The sequence below is a fragment of the Colius striatus genome, chromosome 18, assembly GCF_028858725.1.
Source record: "Colius striatus isolate bColStr4 chromosome 18, bColStr4.1.hap1, whole genome shotgun sequence".
Lineage (NCBI taxonomy): Eukaryota > Metazoa > Chordata > Aves > Coliiformes > Coliidae > Colius > Colius striatus.
In genome coordinates this window covers 9,666,855-9,681,920 of record NC_084776.1, presented here as the reverse complement: position 1 = coordinate 9,681,920, position 15,066 = coordinate 9,666,855, and the positions used below count along the sequence as shown (strand labels likewise).

Below are 15,066 nucleotides of genomic sequence, written 5' to 3'. Positions count from 1 at the left end.
GGGACGGTACCAGGCCGTGCCCGGAGAGCCGAGCGCGGGGCGCCCCGGGACGGTCCCCTTCCCTTCCCTTCCCTTCCCTTCCCTTCCCTTCCCTTCCCTTCCCTTCCCTTCCCGCCCTGGCTCCGCCGCTCCCGCCTCCCCCCTCCCCCGTTCCCGCCCGCGCCGCTCCCGCCGCCCGCTCGGCCCCGGCCCCAGCCCCGCTCCTACCTCCAACAGCTGGACGTAGCTGGCCGGGAACCAGCCGCGCAGCCCGTCCTCCTTCTGCCCTTCCCACCAGCCGCCGTCCGGCACCTGCAGTACCGTGATCAGCTCCCCCGCGGCGAAGCGCAGCCCCTGCCGGTGCCGCTCCCCGGAGAAGGGGTACAGCGTCTGGCAGCGGCAGCCCGACATCGTGCCGCGGGCCGCGGCCGCGCTCCGCCCGCAGCCGCCCCGCCGTCGGCCGCCGCTGCCCGCCCCGCGGCGCTCGGCTGCGGCGGGGCCCGCCTGGCCGCGCCCCTCGCCCGCCCCGCTCCGCTGCGCTGCGCTGAGCTCCGGAGCCGCGGCGGGCGCGGGCGGCGGAGCGAGCGGGGCGGGAGTGGAGCGGCGGCGGGGCGGGAGTGGAGCGGCAGCGGGGCAGCCCCGGCGCCCGGCGCCCACGGGCACCGCCGGCTCGGGGCGGGACGCGGGAGAGGCGGGACGGGGAGAAGGGAGGGGAGGAGGAGGAGGGGGAGAGGCCACCGGTCGGCTGTGTGACACTGGTGTCGGCGGGACGGCGTCTGTGGGAGAGAGAGAGAGACACCGTCTGCGAGCGTGGCCCTGAGATACCGTGTGAGATACGAGCGGGGAGGAGACACACATGGAGACATCGTGTGTGTGTGTGTGTGACCGAGAGATACCCCATGAGAGACGAGCTGTGCCGGGGACACACAGTCACTGTGTGTGTGTGTGTCTGAGGGACACCGTGTGACACCGCTGTGTGTGTGTGAGACAGGCACCGCGCGGGGGGGACAGGCACTGCCTGACCACATGCCTGTGTTAGGCATCCCCACGTGTGGGTTTGTGAGAGGCACTCCTGGAATGTGTGTCACAGTGCTTCTGACACCAAGACACAAGTGTGTGTCAGTGAAAGGCACCGTGTGAGACGCTCTGTGTGTCCAACACGTGTGTATGTGCAACATCTGTGTGTTCATGAGAGAGAGAGTGAGACACTGAGTGTGGCTGTAGCACTTGCCTGTATGATCCTCTGTGTCTGAGACACCAGGTGTGTATTTGTGAACACACACCCAGGTGTGTGAAATCCATTTTGCCTGAAAGCAGTGTGCCCAGGTGGCCAAGAATGACAAAGGCATCCTGGCTTGTATCAGAAATAGTGTGGCAACAGGAGCAGGCCAGGGATTGTCGCCCTGCACTCGGCACTGGTGAGGCTGCACCTTGAGTGGTCTGTTTGGCTTTGGGCCCCTCGCTGCCAGAGGGACACTGAGGGGCTGGAGTGTGGCCAGAGACAGGCACTGGAGCTGGGGAAGGGGCTGGAGCGCAAGTGTGATGAGGAGCAGCTGAGGTAACAGGTGTTCACCCTGAAGAAGAGGAGGCTGAGGGGAGACAGGAGCCCTCTCTGCAATTCCCTGGTTGCAGTGAGGTGGTGGTCAGCCCCTGCTCCCAAGCAACAACTGATAGGATAAAAAGAAATGGCCTCAGATTGCTCCAGGGGAGGTTTAGATTGGAGATGAAGAAGAGCTTTTTCCCTGAGAGGGTTGTCAGCCCCTGTGCCAGGCTGCCCAGGGAGCTGGGGAGTCCCCAGCCCTGGATCTATTGCAAAGCCGTGGAGCTGAGGTGCTGAGGGCCGTGGGGTAGTGGTGGGCTTGGCAGGGTGAGGGGAAGGAGTGGGCTGGATGAAGGTCTTTTCCAACCAAAATGGTTCTATGATCCTCATTATGTGACACACCCAAGCGTGTATGAAACATACAAGTGTGTGTGACACATCCCCAAGTGTACGTATCTGCAACACTCATCAGAATGCCCAAAGGGCTCCTTGTGTGTATCTGACTGCAGCATGTATGTGAATCACACATATGTGAGACACCTCTGTACATGACTCTCTGGTCTGTGTGACACCCGTGTGTACACGACAAATGCACCATGTGTGTGACACCCTTATCTGTGTGGCACCCATGCATGTGTGTGTGTGAGAGATACCATTTTGTGTGCACAGCCTGCTCTGGGTGTGCATGCTTGACTCACCCTGCAGCACACGTGTGTGTGTGTTAGACATATGTGTCTGTGCACCCAGGTGTACATGGACGTGTCTGTGTGTTTCCGTCCAGGGATGCACACCCAATTCACTGCACATATGTACCTGCCTGCATGTGCACAGGCGCTGATGTGGTTATGATGTGTGTGTATTGAAGTCCATGTGCAACTTGCTGCAGAGTGGGCTGCCTGACCCACTGGGAGTAGGTGTGTGTGCATGTGTGTTTAGTGAGAGTGTATGTGTGTGTAAGACTCACCCACATAGTGCTTGACATCTCCACATATGCATGGGTGTACCATGCACATCTAATTGACTCTGCACTATGTTTTCTATGTTGTTTGTGGGATGCATATGTGTGTGTTTGTGTATGAGACTCTCACACCTGTGTGGGAGAGACTCAATCTTGCTTGAAACTCAACCTTGTATGAGTAAGGTGTGCATATGTTTGCTTGTGCAGGAGACACCTGTGCACATGTGAGACACTCAGCTGTGAGTGTAACTTACAAGGGTGAGCGTGAGCACACACCTTGAGGCTGAGCTCTGTGTGTCACGTCCATGTCATTGTATATATGTCTCACCCTGAATGGGTGAGACTCACTCAGGAGATGGACCTGTGTTATGTGCTTATGGGACAGCCATGCAAGACCCAGCTGCATGTGTGTGACTGTGTGTAGGGTGGCTGTGTGTGTGCCTGTGTACATCTGTGCATGAAAGACCCACTCCCGAGTGCCTGTAAGATTCAGTGGACTGGTGTGTACTACAGGCATGTACAAGGGTCTCACCTGTGTTTGTGCAACCTGCTGCATGGCAATCTACATATGTGGTACCCATCAGTAGTATGTGTGGCATATGGAGGAGAGGGAGAGCCTCACTTCTACATGTGCAAGATTCATGCCAGCATGCATGTGGAACAGATGAGGCTAAAGGGGTTGGATCTGCCTGACAAGTGCCCTGCAGCTGTATCCAAGCTTGCCACCCAGCATCCTTTTGCAGTCAGTTGATGGAGAAGGGAAAGAAAAGCACAAACCTGCCACTGTATTCAGATATCAATGACATGAGTGGGTCATTCTCCCCACTGCAGATATGTCTTCTCTGATGCTCACTCTGCTGTTTGTCTCCCAGGCACCATGTGTCTGTGGGTGAGCAGGAAAAGTCCTCCAGTGCATTTGTGAGACCTTTAAGTGGGTGCAAGTGTGTGAGCACTGAACTCAGTGCGTGTGTGTTTAAGAACCTTGTCGGGCCACAGGAGAGGCTTGCTGCAGTACAAAGGTGTGTGACTGACTCCAGAATACACACACACTCGTCTAAGACTGCAAGTCAGATGTTCCTCCTGTTCCCATCCTGCACAGCCATGTGCTTGTGTAAGTAATCTGAGGGACCAGGTGGGTCCTGAACTTTAGGGCATATGCATCAACTTCTGTTCCAGTGGAAGGGACACAGGTGCTTCTGTGGGTCACTCTACATGTTTCCTGTGGTGTTTTACTGTGAGCTCCTTTTCATAGACCCTGTCTGACCACTGACTCCTGTATAATCTGTCCTGTTTTGAAAGTTCACATATTTTTTCACGGAGGAAGAGCCTCCCATTTCTCCTTTTGATTTGTTCTTGCTTTGCAAACAGTAGTGAGGAGCAAATTTGAGAAAACCACCACTGTGCACTCACGGCCAAGGTGGTCAATGCCATTCTGGGATGCATCAAGAAGAGTGTGGGCAGCAGGTCGAGGGCTGTTCTCCTCCTCCTCTGCCCTGGTGAGGCCTCATCTGGAGTCCTGTGTCCAGTTCTGGGCTCTCCAGCTGGACAGAGGCCAGTGCAGGGCTACCAAGATGATCAGGAGTAATTGCTCCTGGAGCATCTCTGTGAGGATGAGAGGCTGGGAGACCCCGGGCTGTTTAGCCTGGAGAAGGCTTCAATGGGCCATTATCAATGTATATAAATACCTAAAGGGTGGGTGTCAAGAGGATGGAGCCAGTCTGTTTTCTGTGGTGGCCAGTGACAGGACAAGGAGTAATGAGAGGAAAAAGTCCTTTGGTGTGAGGTGAGGGATCCCTGGCCCAGGCTGCTCAGGGAGGGTGTGGAGGCTCCTTCTTGGGAGGTTTCCAAACCCAGCTGGACAAGTTCCTGTGCCCCTGATGGAGGGGAACCTGCTTTAGCAGGAGCTGGGGCTGGATGAGCTCTGCAGGGCCCTTCCAGCCCCCATCACTTTGGGATTCCATGATACCATTCCTCTGTGTGTCTCCTGGGCTGGGCCTGTAAGATTTTTTATTTATGTGACACTATTTTTCTGTCTTTTGAGTTTTACAGATTTGCAGTACCTTTCTCTTTAAAGTGAGTAACTCTGTAGCCCTGACTGTAGCCTTTCTCCCCAACATTTCAGAAGGTGACTTTCAATGTAGCTGAGCAACAATCTGAGCTGAGCTCTTCAGGGTTTTTTCTTAGGATTCTTTCAACAACTTTCAGACTGCTTTCCACAGATCTATTTTTGATTCTCTGAATTTGTGGTAAATTGCTTAAAATCATCCCCCTTTGATAAGCATTTAAGCTAATAACTATTGAACTGTGATCCATTACATATTATTATCACACCAGCTGTGCCTTGCTTGGCAAAAAACAACAGACCTGATGTCATGGCACACATCCAGGTACATCTATCAGCAATATTCTCTAACAATGCCATTTATAGATGGCAAGAATTGAAATTGAACCAAAACCCCCATATTTTTCTTTAGCACATACAAACCCAGCTCTGCCTATGTTGGAACACAGATCCAAATCCTTTAGATCTTTCACGTACAACAACAATTTTTAGTTTAAATTTTACTTTTTCTGATGTTTAATATTTCCAGAATACTTCAATGTTTTCCTTTGGTTTATTCTCTGATATTTTTTTTCCTCTGCAATTTTTATACTTTGAACTTGGTCTGTTTTCTCTTTATCTCCCTTTGTGCCACTCCTGGAGACTTCTGTCCTTCTTTGTATGAACATTCTTGATGAGAAAGCTGCTAGCAGCATTTTAGTCCAAGGATTGTCCACGTCCTGAAGCAATTCCAAACTTCAGCTTTTCAACAGGCAAGCCCAAATGTAAATACTAACTTCATTGTGATTTTGCATTTTCTTTCCAAACCTGTTACTACAACCTCACTTTGATTTGTGTAGAAATATCCAGTCTGTAAGGAGGTAACCTCTATTTAGGTCAGAGGATTCCTTTCAGTCACTGGAGGTGCATGTCTCTTGAACTCATTTTGTTGTGCACGTAATGACATTGTTAGTTTCTGTTGAGATATGTCTAGTCCTTCTCCTTAATTTGCAAAATGGCTTTAGTTCTTGCAGAGAGAGCAGCTCTTACCAAAGGCTTCGACCTATGTTTGCTTCTGCATCATGTGTTATCTTTATTGTGAAGGATGTTAAAAGGGTGACATGCTTACTGTCTATGAGGAAAGTTATTTCTGAGCATAGAAAGCTTTTTAATCTATCCTAAGATATCAGAGCCAGAGTCACTAGAAGGGAGATAGAGAAGCCACCCTAGAAACATGCAGATTTACATCTTCAAGGGTAGCAGGCATTGGAATGAACTGGCCAGCCTTCAGTCTCAGTCTTGCTTTCTATCATCTGTTTCAGCTCAGCTAAAGCATCTTGGCTGGATGCAAGAGTTCTCTGACCAGTATTCAGCAGGTCTGACTGAATGATCAAAATAATCCCTCTGGCCATAAGATCTTTCAGTATTTATTTCCCAAGCCATCGCTGCTGTCACACTCACTGTCATCTGTCCTAGCTGGGTATTCCATGTAGCTATGAGAAACCATTTCTAAAATTAGCGTCAGTTAAACATATTCTGTGTTAAGATGAGATGAATCTCACCTTGAAAGGATCTTTTCCTCTTTGTCTGCTACCAGGGAGTCTAGGGTGAGGACCTCAGCCTTAATCATCTAACTTTTAAACAAAACTTTGTGTCACTGAAATACTGTCTCTGAATGGGAAAGAGCCAACTTCATATAACACTAGACAGAGCCTCAGTTATGTTTACCCAGTCCAATGGAAATTATCCCAAGATTTCATAGGTTGTACCTGGAGCTTAAAATGACACCACTAAAACAAGCCTCACACAGATGGGAATATTCCCTGAAGAGAGACCAAAGAACATCTTGTGAGTAACAGAAGAAAGTTTGCATGTGACAGCTGTAGAAGCAGCATGGTCAATGTTTTGTTTGTTTAAAGCAACATCTGACAATCTGTTTAGTCAATGGAAAGGAGATGAATTACTTCTGCTGTCTTCACTTAGAAGATCCTGCACAGCTCAAAATGAGAAAGGGTTGGCATAAGAGCATGGGAGAGTCTTTTAGTCATGATGGACTGGAAATTCACATGAATAATTGATTGGCCATACCTGTTTGCAAGACACAGCAACTCCATGAGATCTCCTGAGGCCAAGAACCAGGAAAGAGAGAGACTAAAAAACAAACCACATGTAGCACTGGATCTTTAAATGACCTTTGAAGTCTAAATCACTAGTAGAAATTAGTTCTGTTGTTGGAGAGGAAATGATGTGAACCTGTACACAAAAGATACTTCCACTTGTTTAAATGCTTAAAAGTTGTAGCTTTGGATGGAAGGGACCATTCCCAATGCTTTGAACAGCCAAGACATAAGAAGAGATAGAAATACATCTAGTCTACAATCTTCTTTCTGATAGAAACTCAAAGACAATGAATAGGATGGAGTGAAAGAGCAGGACAACACATGGCAGTGCCTCCCTTGAATACTCTCCCATTGTCCACCAAACTATAGCTTAAGAATTTCCTAAACCAGATATTCTTGAGTATCACACTAAGAAATTTACGCATCCAGGATCTCAGACATTCCAAGGAGAGGACTCAGAGTCATGAATCATGTTCATATGACCAAAGACATGATTCAAACACAATTTTAAAAGTTCACTTAATGGTACAGAATGGCTTTAGCTTTGGTTCCTGCCTTTAGCAGTGTTTCTTGTTGTTCTGCTGACCATGGAACTCCTCCTGCTCAAGGTCAATTCTGAAAATAAGTCCTGATGTGCAGTGCCCTGCTTGGCTGTGGCCTTTGTAAAACTTAGTGATGTTCCAGAGCAGGTTTAGTCATCTTTGTCATAACAGTGCCCAGAGCTGTACCTACTATTTTAGAGTCAGACATAAACAAACGTAGTCTGTCTATAAATGGACAGTGATATTGTATGAACAAACAGCTTCTGGTGATTCACCTGAGACTAAACTGGATTTGCCTGCCAGGATAATTCACCTAGAGAGCTGACTGCTTCCATTCACTTCCTTTCTTGGAAGCAGGCTGAGAATAACAAACTGTTCCGATAACATCAGCCTACTTCCAGTCAACATATTTCCTACTGATAGGCAGGGCAGGCCCCACCTTGTTACATGACAGGCACATATTTGGTCATGTAAATGTGACTCATAACTCTGACTCTCCCCCTTAGAGTTAGATGTCAACAGCAGTCAGTTGTCACAAAACCCTTGTTTGAAACAGTGATGCCATGCCTTCTCTCCAGCAGTTTGATGTTCATGTCTTGTCTTCCTGGGGCTCTGGAAAGCCTGAGTCACAACAATGTGCTGCAATCAGCTGGCTACAGAATCTCAGGAAACAGATTCCCCCAGTCTATTTTATGACTATTCCTCCTGGTGTAAACTGAACATGCAGAGCATGGGTAGTCCATACCTGTGGTGGTCAGAATGCTTAGAAAAAGATGACTGGCCTGACTCTAGAACACTCCAATGATTTCTAAGCATTTATGTTCATTAAAGCAAATACTGTAGCCTTGTCATCTCTTCTTCCAGGTCTATAAACACTAAGTAACATAATTTTATTTATTGAATGTTTAACTATTTCATACTAAATGGAAAAGCCATTATCTACAGAATCATAGAATCACAGAATGGTAGGGGTTGGAAGAGACCTTTAGAGATCATCCAGTCCAACCCCCCTGCAGAAGCACGTTCACCTAGATCAGGTCACACAGGAACATGTCCAGGTGGGTCTTGAAGCCCTCCAAGGAAGGAGCCTCCACAACCCCTCTGGGCAGCCTGGGCCAGGGCTCCCTCACTGAAACAGGGAAATAGTTTTTTCTTATATTTAAGTGAAGCTTTTTGGTTCCAGCTTCATCCCATCACCCCTTGTCCTGTTGCTGGCTACTACAGAAATAAGTGATGTCCCAACCTCCTGACACCCACCCTTTAGATGTTGTTAAGATTCCCCCCTCAGTCTCCTCTTCTCCAGACTATACAGCCCCAGGTCCCACAGCCTTTCCTTGTATGAAAGATGTTCCATCCCCCTGATCATCTTGGTGTCCTTGCACTGTACTCTCTCCACAAGTTCTCTGTCCCTCTAGAGCTGAGGAGCCCAGAACTGGACACAGGACTCCAGATGAGGCCTCACCAGGGCAGAGTAGAGAGGAAGAAGAACCTCCCTTGACCTACTGGCCACAGTCTTGATAAATCACACAGTTTCAGTATCAGCAACAAGCAATCTGTGGACATTTGGTTCTCAACTTCTAAGAGTTATAAACAACATAATGTAATTCTGGATCAGACCACAGGCCTGGTTTATAATCCTGCTTCCATCAATATCTAATAGCAGAAGTCTAGGGAGAAGAGCAGGTGCAGAAAGATATTTCCACAGAACAGTTTGATTTCCAGCAAATGATAGCTCAGGTCTTTCACAGTTAGAGGTGGGATCTTGTATGTAACAGCTCATTTACATCATTCAAAGCAGTTATTTTTTGAGCCCATGCAAACTTTTGACATCCATGAAATTCTGTAGCAAGGGCTTCCAGTGCAGGCACTGCATTTTGGAACCTGTTTCTTGCCTGTTTCATCAGAGATAGTGGAAGTCCACAATCATAGGCACAACCCACTGACAGTGACCTTTACAGTTGCATTGATGTCCAAACCTGAACTACTGAACTGGAAGTTACCTGCATGTAGAGATGTGGGCATGAAGCTACAGGAATCATCTACTTTAAGGGTCTTAAGAGACTTGTCCAAGGTCACATGGACCTTCCTTTAAACTTCCTTCTCTCTGGCTTAGTGTCAGTCTTATTGGTGTGATCTGGACTTGCCAGATCATCTACAACAGCTTGCAAGGTCCCAGAACATCTGATCTTTTCTTTTGATCCCACGAAGGCCTGGGCTTCTGGCCAGCTAAGAAGAGCAATCCAGCTAGGCAGTCCTCCAGCCAAACTCCCTCTGGGTGTGCTAGTTTAGACATTGATATTTTACTGACACTAAGCTTCCCTCTTCAGCATGAATTGCTCATTACTTGAATTCCATAAGGGATTTCTTATGTCATGAAAGAGCAGAAATTCTCCCTGAACACACTGAGCAGGACTGACTGCTTTCTGTGGATAAAGTTGTTGATCTGTGTATATGTGTGTGCCTGTATCTGCTGGACATAGATGTCTTAGTGTTTTCCTCTCAATGGTGTCTCTGTTCTGCAACCATCTGTGTATAAAGCTGCTATTCTCTCATGAACAATGACTCATACAGGAAAGTCTCTAAGAATTAGGCAAGAATTATGTTCGTCCTGAGTAGTACTGAAGATGAGGATTCAGTCCCATAAACTCTTGGAAACTCAGCGTTAGTTTTCCCTTGACAGTATTAATCTTTAAAATCTGCTGTTGCTGACACACATTTACAAACAACAGGTTGGCAGCAAACCACCTCTGCACTGCAAGTCCACCACTGGCTTCTGACAAAGACCCAGCACAGCACTGCTCACTGTGGCCAACCTTTCTCTCACTCTGTTTTCCAAAGAGGATCCACCCAGTGACTCTTCCACCTCTCACATTCTTCTCAGCCCCCACAAATAACTCTTTCCAGCCCTTTCCCTCCTTTTTCCAGGCTACTCTACACCTCTGCCAACTGCAGTGGGTGAGTGGGAAAAAGCAGAGTCACTGTTCCCAGCACCCTGTAAGCTACACCTGGACCTAGAGCTGCCCAAAAGGCTGTGGACTAGAGGGACTATCTGGGGCAATGATCTATATTGGTATCAAAAAATCATAGTGATCCTCACTTCATAGATCTAGCAAGGTTTAGGGACTTAGGAAATAGCTGAGAGAAAGGAAATACCCAGCAGATCGTATCAGAAAAATCTCCTGTGGCCAGCATAAGTGCAGAAAGGAGTTTCTGCAAATCAAGTGAGCTTCTCTTGTAGTGGGGAAGGTTCTGCTTTGTGGCATCTTGTCCAACACTGTAGAAAGAAAAGGTTATAGGGTTCTCTTGTTCTCCTCTGCCCCAGAGAAGCAGCAGTATCTGGGGATGCAAATTGAGATGATCAAGGAAGTTTTGATCAAATCTTGACACGTGCTCTTAATGTAAAACAACTCCAGATCTTCAGCCCATACCCAGAAAACGTGCACACAGTACAGAGAAGTTTTAAATTGGATTAGAAATTTATTTAGAACTTTTATTCTCAGATGTTAAAATTTCTCTGGGATGTTGCTGCTAAGCAAGGATCAGAGGTGCCAATACATGGCAGGAACCGTGCTCCTGTGAGTGTGAGTGAAGTTGGGTGGCAGGAGTTGGACAGAATCAACAGATAAAATCAGAATCATAGAATCACAAAGCAATTGAGGTTGGAAAGGAACCCTGGAGATGATCTAGTCCAAACCCCTTGCACAAGCTTTTGAATATTTCCAATGACAGAGATTACAAATCTATGCTGTAAAAATATTATGGGAAAAAGAGATTGGCACTTTATCCCTGGGATCACTACTGTGAGGACTCACTGAAGGAGATGATTCAGTGGCTCACTTGGATGGTGTCTGAGATAGAGGCCTCATTCGCATGATACCCTTTCCCAGTCACAACCCTTCCTGCTAGCTGCATGCTCCTGATTTTCCAGTGGCTGCTACCAGTTCTGTATTCTTCAGCCTTTTCAGTTAATGGATCAGTCTTCAAACAGCAGAATGCAAATATTTTTCTTGATGGATTAGTGAGTTCAGAGGAATCAGTGAAAAAAAAGTAGGTTGAAGGCATATCAGAGATCTTTAGTCCAATCTCTTCCAAGCAGGGCAAACTTCAAAGCTAAGTGAAGTTGTGCAGGGCCTTGTCCACACATACCCTGGAAATCCCCAAGGATGGACATTCCACAGCGTTTCTAGGCAGCCTGTCCAAGGGCTGCAGCACTCTTATGGTAAATAATGTGTTTCTTTTCTTGCATAAGAATTTCCCTGCTTTGCAACATGAGACCATTGCCTCTCATCCTTTCACGGAATCAAGAATGGTGGGGGTGGTAAGGACCCTGCAGAGCTCATCCAGCTCAAGTCCCTGCTCAAGCAGGTTCCCCTCCATCGGGGGCACAGGAATGTGTCCAGGTGGGTTTGGAAACCTCCTGAGAAGGAGCCTCCACACCCTCCCTGGGCAGCCTGGGCCAGGGCTCCCTCACCTCAGCACCAAAGGAGTTTCTCCTCCTGTTCCAGATGAGCTTCCTGTGTTCCAGCCTGTGCCTGTTACCCCTTGTCCTGGCACTGGCCAGCACAGAACAAACACTGGCTCCATCCTTTCAACACCCATTAGTCCTCTACTAGTCTTCTCCAGGCTGAACAGCCCCAGGTCCCGCAGCGTTTCACCCTCACAGAGATGCTCCAGTCTCCTGATCATCTTGGTGTCCCTGCACTGGCCTGTCTCCAGCAGTTCCCTGTCTCTCTTGAACTGGGAAGCCCAGAACTGGATGCTGTACTCCAGATGAGGTGCAGAACTCTGCACTTGCCATTATTGAACCTTATGAGGTTCCTCTCTGCCCAACTCTCAGCCTGTCCAGATGCTGCTGAGTGGCAGCACAGCCTTCCAATGTATCAGCCAATACTTTGTCTTGTATCTTCCAGTGTACCAGTGCTCTGGCTGATTGATACTAGGGGCTTCTGTTGGATCCTCTCCAGTGTGTCAGCATCTCTCATATAATGGCAGGTGTGGGGGGAGCAGGCAGGGTCAGGACATAGTTCCCAAAACAGGACAGTACTGCAGATGCAGCCTCACTAGTGACAGGCAGAGGGTAACAACCATATCCCTACAGTTGCTGGCTGCTTGCTGGGTACTTACTAATGCAGTCCCATGACCAGTCATTACTGCAGGAGAGCACTGCTGACACAGGAAACTTGGTTTCCAGCAGAATCCCAAGGCCTTTTCTGCATGGCTGCAACCCAGCACTGGTCTGCACTGATGCACAGAGTTGTTTCATCATTGGTTGAAAATATAAAACCAATTCATTATTTCATAGAATTAAAAGAAATCTATGAGGTGAATTAGGCCAAAGATATCAGGTGATTAAAAAGGCTCAAACCTTGAGTCCTCTTCTGCATCATCTGTCTGCCAATACAAGTAAGAAGCAATGGTGGCACATGGGAGCCCAGTTTTTCATGCCTGAGAAATCTGAGTCCTTTGCAAAAAGATTTAGAGCAGCACAGGGTCTGATACTGGTCACAGACATAAGCAAAGGGGTTCTAACTCTCAGCATAATTTACCCTTTTCCTAGCAAAAGGCCCTGCAGGCTTGAAAAAGAAACTTGTAGGCTACTGGAATGAATCCCACTTCCATCCGCTCGCCCAGGACCTCAAAGGGGGAGCAGGCACTCTGCCTAGAAGGGATGAGCTTTGTGTGTGCATGGGGTGGTTTTAAATCAGCATTTTAAGCCTCCTTCTGACTTCACAGATAGGCAAACCAACAAGAGTTATTCTTAGAGTGCATTGAGGTATGGTACAGATCCAGCTCTCTTAATGAGACATTTGTTACTGTTCTAAAATAAAGACTCTATCTTTTTCATTTCCTAAGCCTATCTTATGCTACCTCTGGTTCAATTAAGTGAAAAATAGTACATTTCTTGTTTTTGAAGAGCTAAATAAAGCTTATTTTGAAAACCTAGCAATTATCCTGTTTCACTTTCCTCACAGCCTTCTGGGCTTTTTATGAGGAGGATTTATTTTTTGACCCCTCAGTCCCTCTCCCATTTTCAAGAAACAATCTGCTTCTCTTCAGAATGCTAATACTTACCTGTGTATCTTATAAATCTAGTGGCAAAAACTAAGCAGAGAGACACAGAGATACAAAAATCTCTGAGCTGGGAATAGCCTAGTGTTGCCCACTGAAATTGCTTGGCACAGGCCTGTGTTCAAGCTCTTGCCAGTCTCTGGAGGTTCAATGTCCCTCTGCTGACTTCTCAGTCTCTTTCTGTGTGGAGATACTTAGGTGCATAGTGAGCACTTTTTGAAGGGCAGATGACATGGATGTTTGCTGTCATTTTCACATTTATAGCTAAGCTTTAAAAGCATGGCCTAGTTTGTTTGTTTGTTTGTTTTTCATCAGCCTAAGAGTAATTCAAGCCTTTGCTGTGAGCATTGTTCAAACCATCAGCTTAAGACAGTGCACTCTGCTCCTGCACCGAAGTGGCAAGTAGCACAACTTTGGGCTGAGTCTTTAACCTTCCCTCCATCTCTTCTGCCTCTCTCACAGAACTTTCAGTGAGCAAGGTGACATGTTCTGTGATGACAAAAGGAAGACAGTGATGCTACTGTATGGCCTAAACACCTAACAGGCTGGTTTACTGAAATACTCCTGCACAGAGACAGGTGGTCACAGGAAACAATCCTTCCTACTGCTGGCCAGCATGCCAAAAAAAACCCCAACAGTATTGGCTAATACTGTTTGTAATTGGTAAGGCACATGCACATGCACTAGGTTGTTCCATTACCTCTTCCTTCCCAGTGTACTGAGACAAGCAAAAGACTCAGAGGGTTCAATAGGTCTCCTGACAACTACAAAGTACATCTGGAAGCTTCTGGGAATGCAAAGAAACTTTCAGACAAAAACATTTTTTTCCAGCTTTATAAATATGTTTGCAGCCATCATCATACTGAAAAAAAAAACCAGCCTTAAAAACCACTCCTGCAGGACAAAACTCCCATGCAAGAGCTGTTTCTCATTCTCTCCATTTTTCCTCCTTTATATACAAATAAGAGTGTTGAGACCAGGTTTGTACTTAACAAAAGAATAAACCCTACTAATCTACTGTTTTTGTCTGCTAGCATTGTGCTTATCACAGCACTGTTTGTTGGCTGGGGCAGACATCCTAATGTGCACAGCTGTGCAATGAAAACTGAATCATGCCATGTGAGAGTGGGCAGGACGTGTCAGTTTTGGGGAGCTGGACTGGATGACAGTTCAAGTCACAGACTGCTGTGTTTGCGGCTGGGCTGTCCACATCCATCTCTGCCCACATAAAATGCCACGCTGAAGGACACGATGGCAGGTAGTCATGGAGTGAGGGAAAAGAAACAGTAGGATTTCTGTCAGCTTGACAGGCAGTGATGGCAGATCACTGTCTGATGGGGCATTAGGAGGTGAAACATCAGAGAGCTGACTGGCACAAGGATCCTGAACGAGAACAGGAGGATGACCAGTCAGGAGCCACGTGGGTTCCAACCAGTAGTGATGATAGGGAATAAAACACGGGAGAAGGCTGGCAGAAACCCAAATGGAACTCAACCAATTGACGCAGATGAATACACAAGGAACAACATGGGAGGAAGGAGCATTGAGAGGATGTGAAGAGCAGGACATCGAGTACCAGCACGTAAACGGGAGGAGGCAGGAACGTTGACAGTGGTGGCCCGCTGATGCGTGATGGCACTTGTGCCTGAAGACAAAGCGGAGATTGAAGCAAACGGCCAGAGCTATCCCTTGGCTGGACACGGCGGCCTGGCAGCGCCATCCGGACACTCACACATCACACAGCTGAAGCTGCTCACGTGCTCCGCAGCATTCCTGCTTTCCTTTTCCTTTAGACAATGACTCGCTGCTCAGAAAAG

The 15,066-nt window shown here is 47.5% G+C and overlaps 2 protein-coding genes across 5 annotated transcripts in view; both read right to left on the bottom strand.

The window, feature by feature from the left end:
* The window catches only part of GAS7 (growth arrest specific 7), a 98,193-nt gene extending 97,749 nt beyond the window's left edge, over positions 1 to 444 (bottom strand). For all 4 annotated transcript variants that reach the window (XM_062010494.1, XM_062010496.1, XM_062010495.1 and 1 more), the window contains exon 1: positions 208 to 444. In XM_062010494.1, the coding sequence (XP_061866478.1) occupies positions 208 to 390 (183 nt within the window). In that variant the 5' untranslated portion in view covers positions 391 to 444. The remainder of the gene's footprint in view (positions 1 to 207) is intronic.
* An 11,238-nt stretch (positions 445 to 11,682) lies between these two features.
* LOC104558376 (myosin-13) overlaps positions 11,683 to 15,066 on the bottom strand; it is a gene marked incomplete at its 3' end in the record, with an annotated part of 33,361 nt that continues 29,977 nt past the window's right edge. Inside the window, exon 39 of the mRNA XM_062011036.1 lies at positions 11,683 to 11,694. Coding sequence (XP_061867020.1) covers positions 11,683 to 11,694 — 12 coding nt within the window. The remainder of the gene's footprint in view (positions 11,695 to 15,066) is intronic.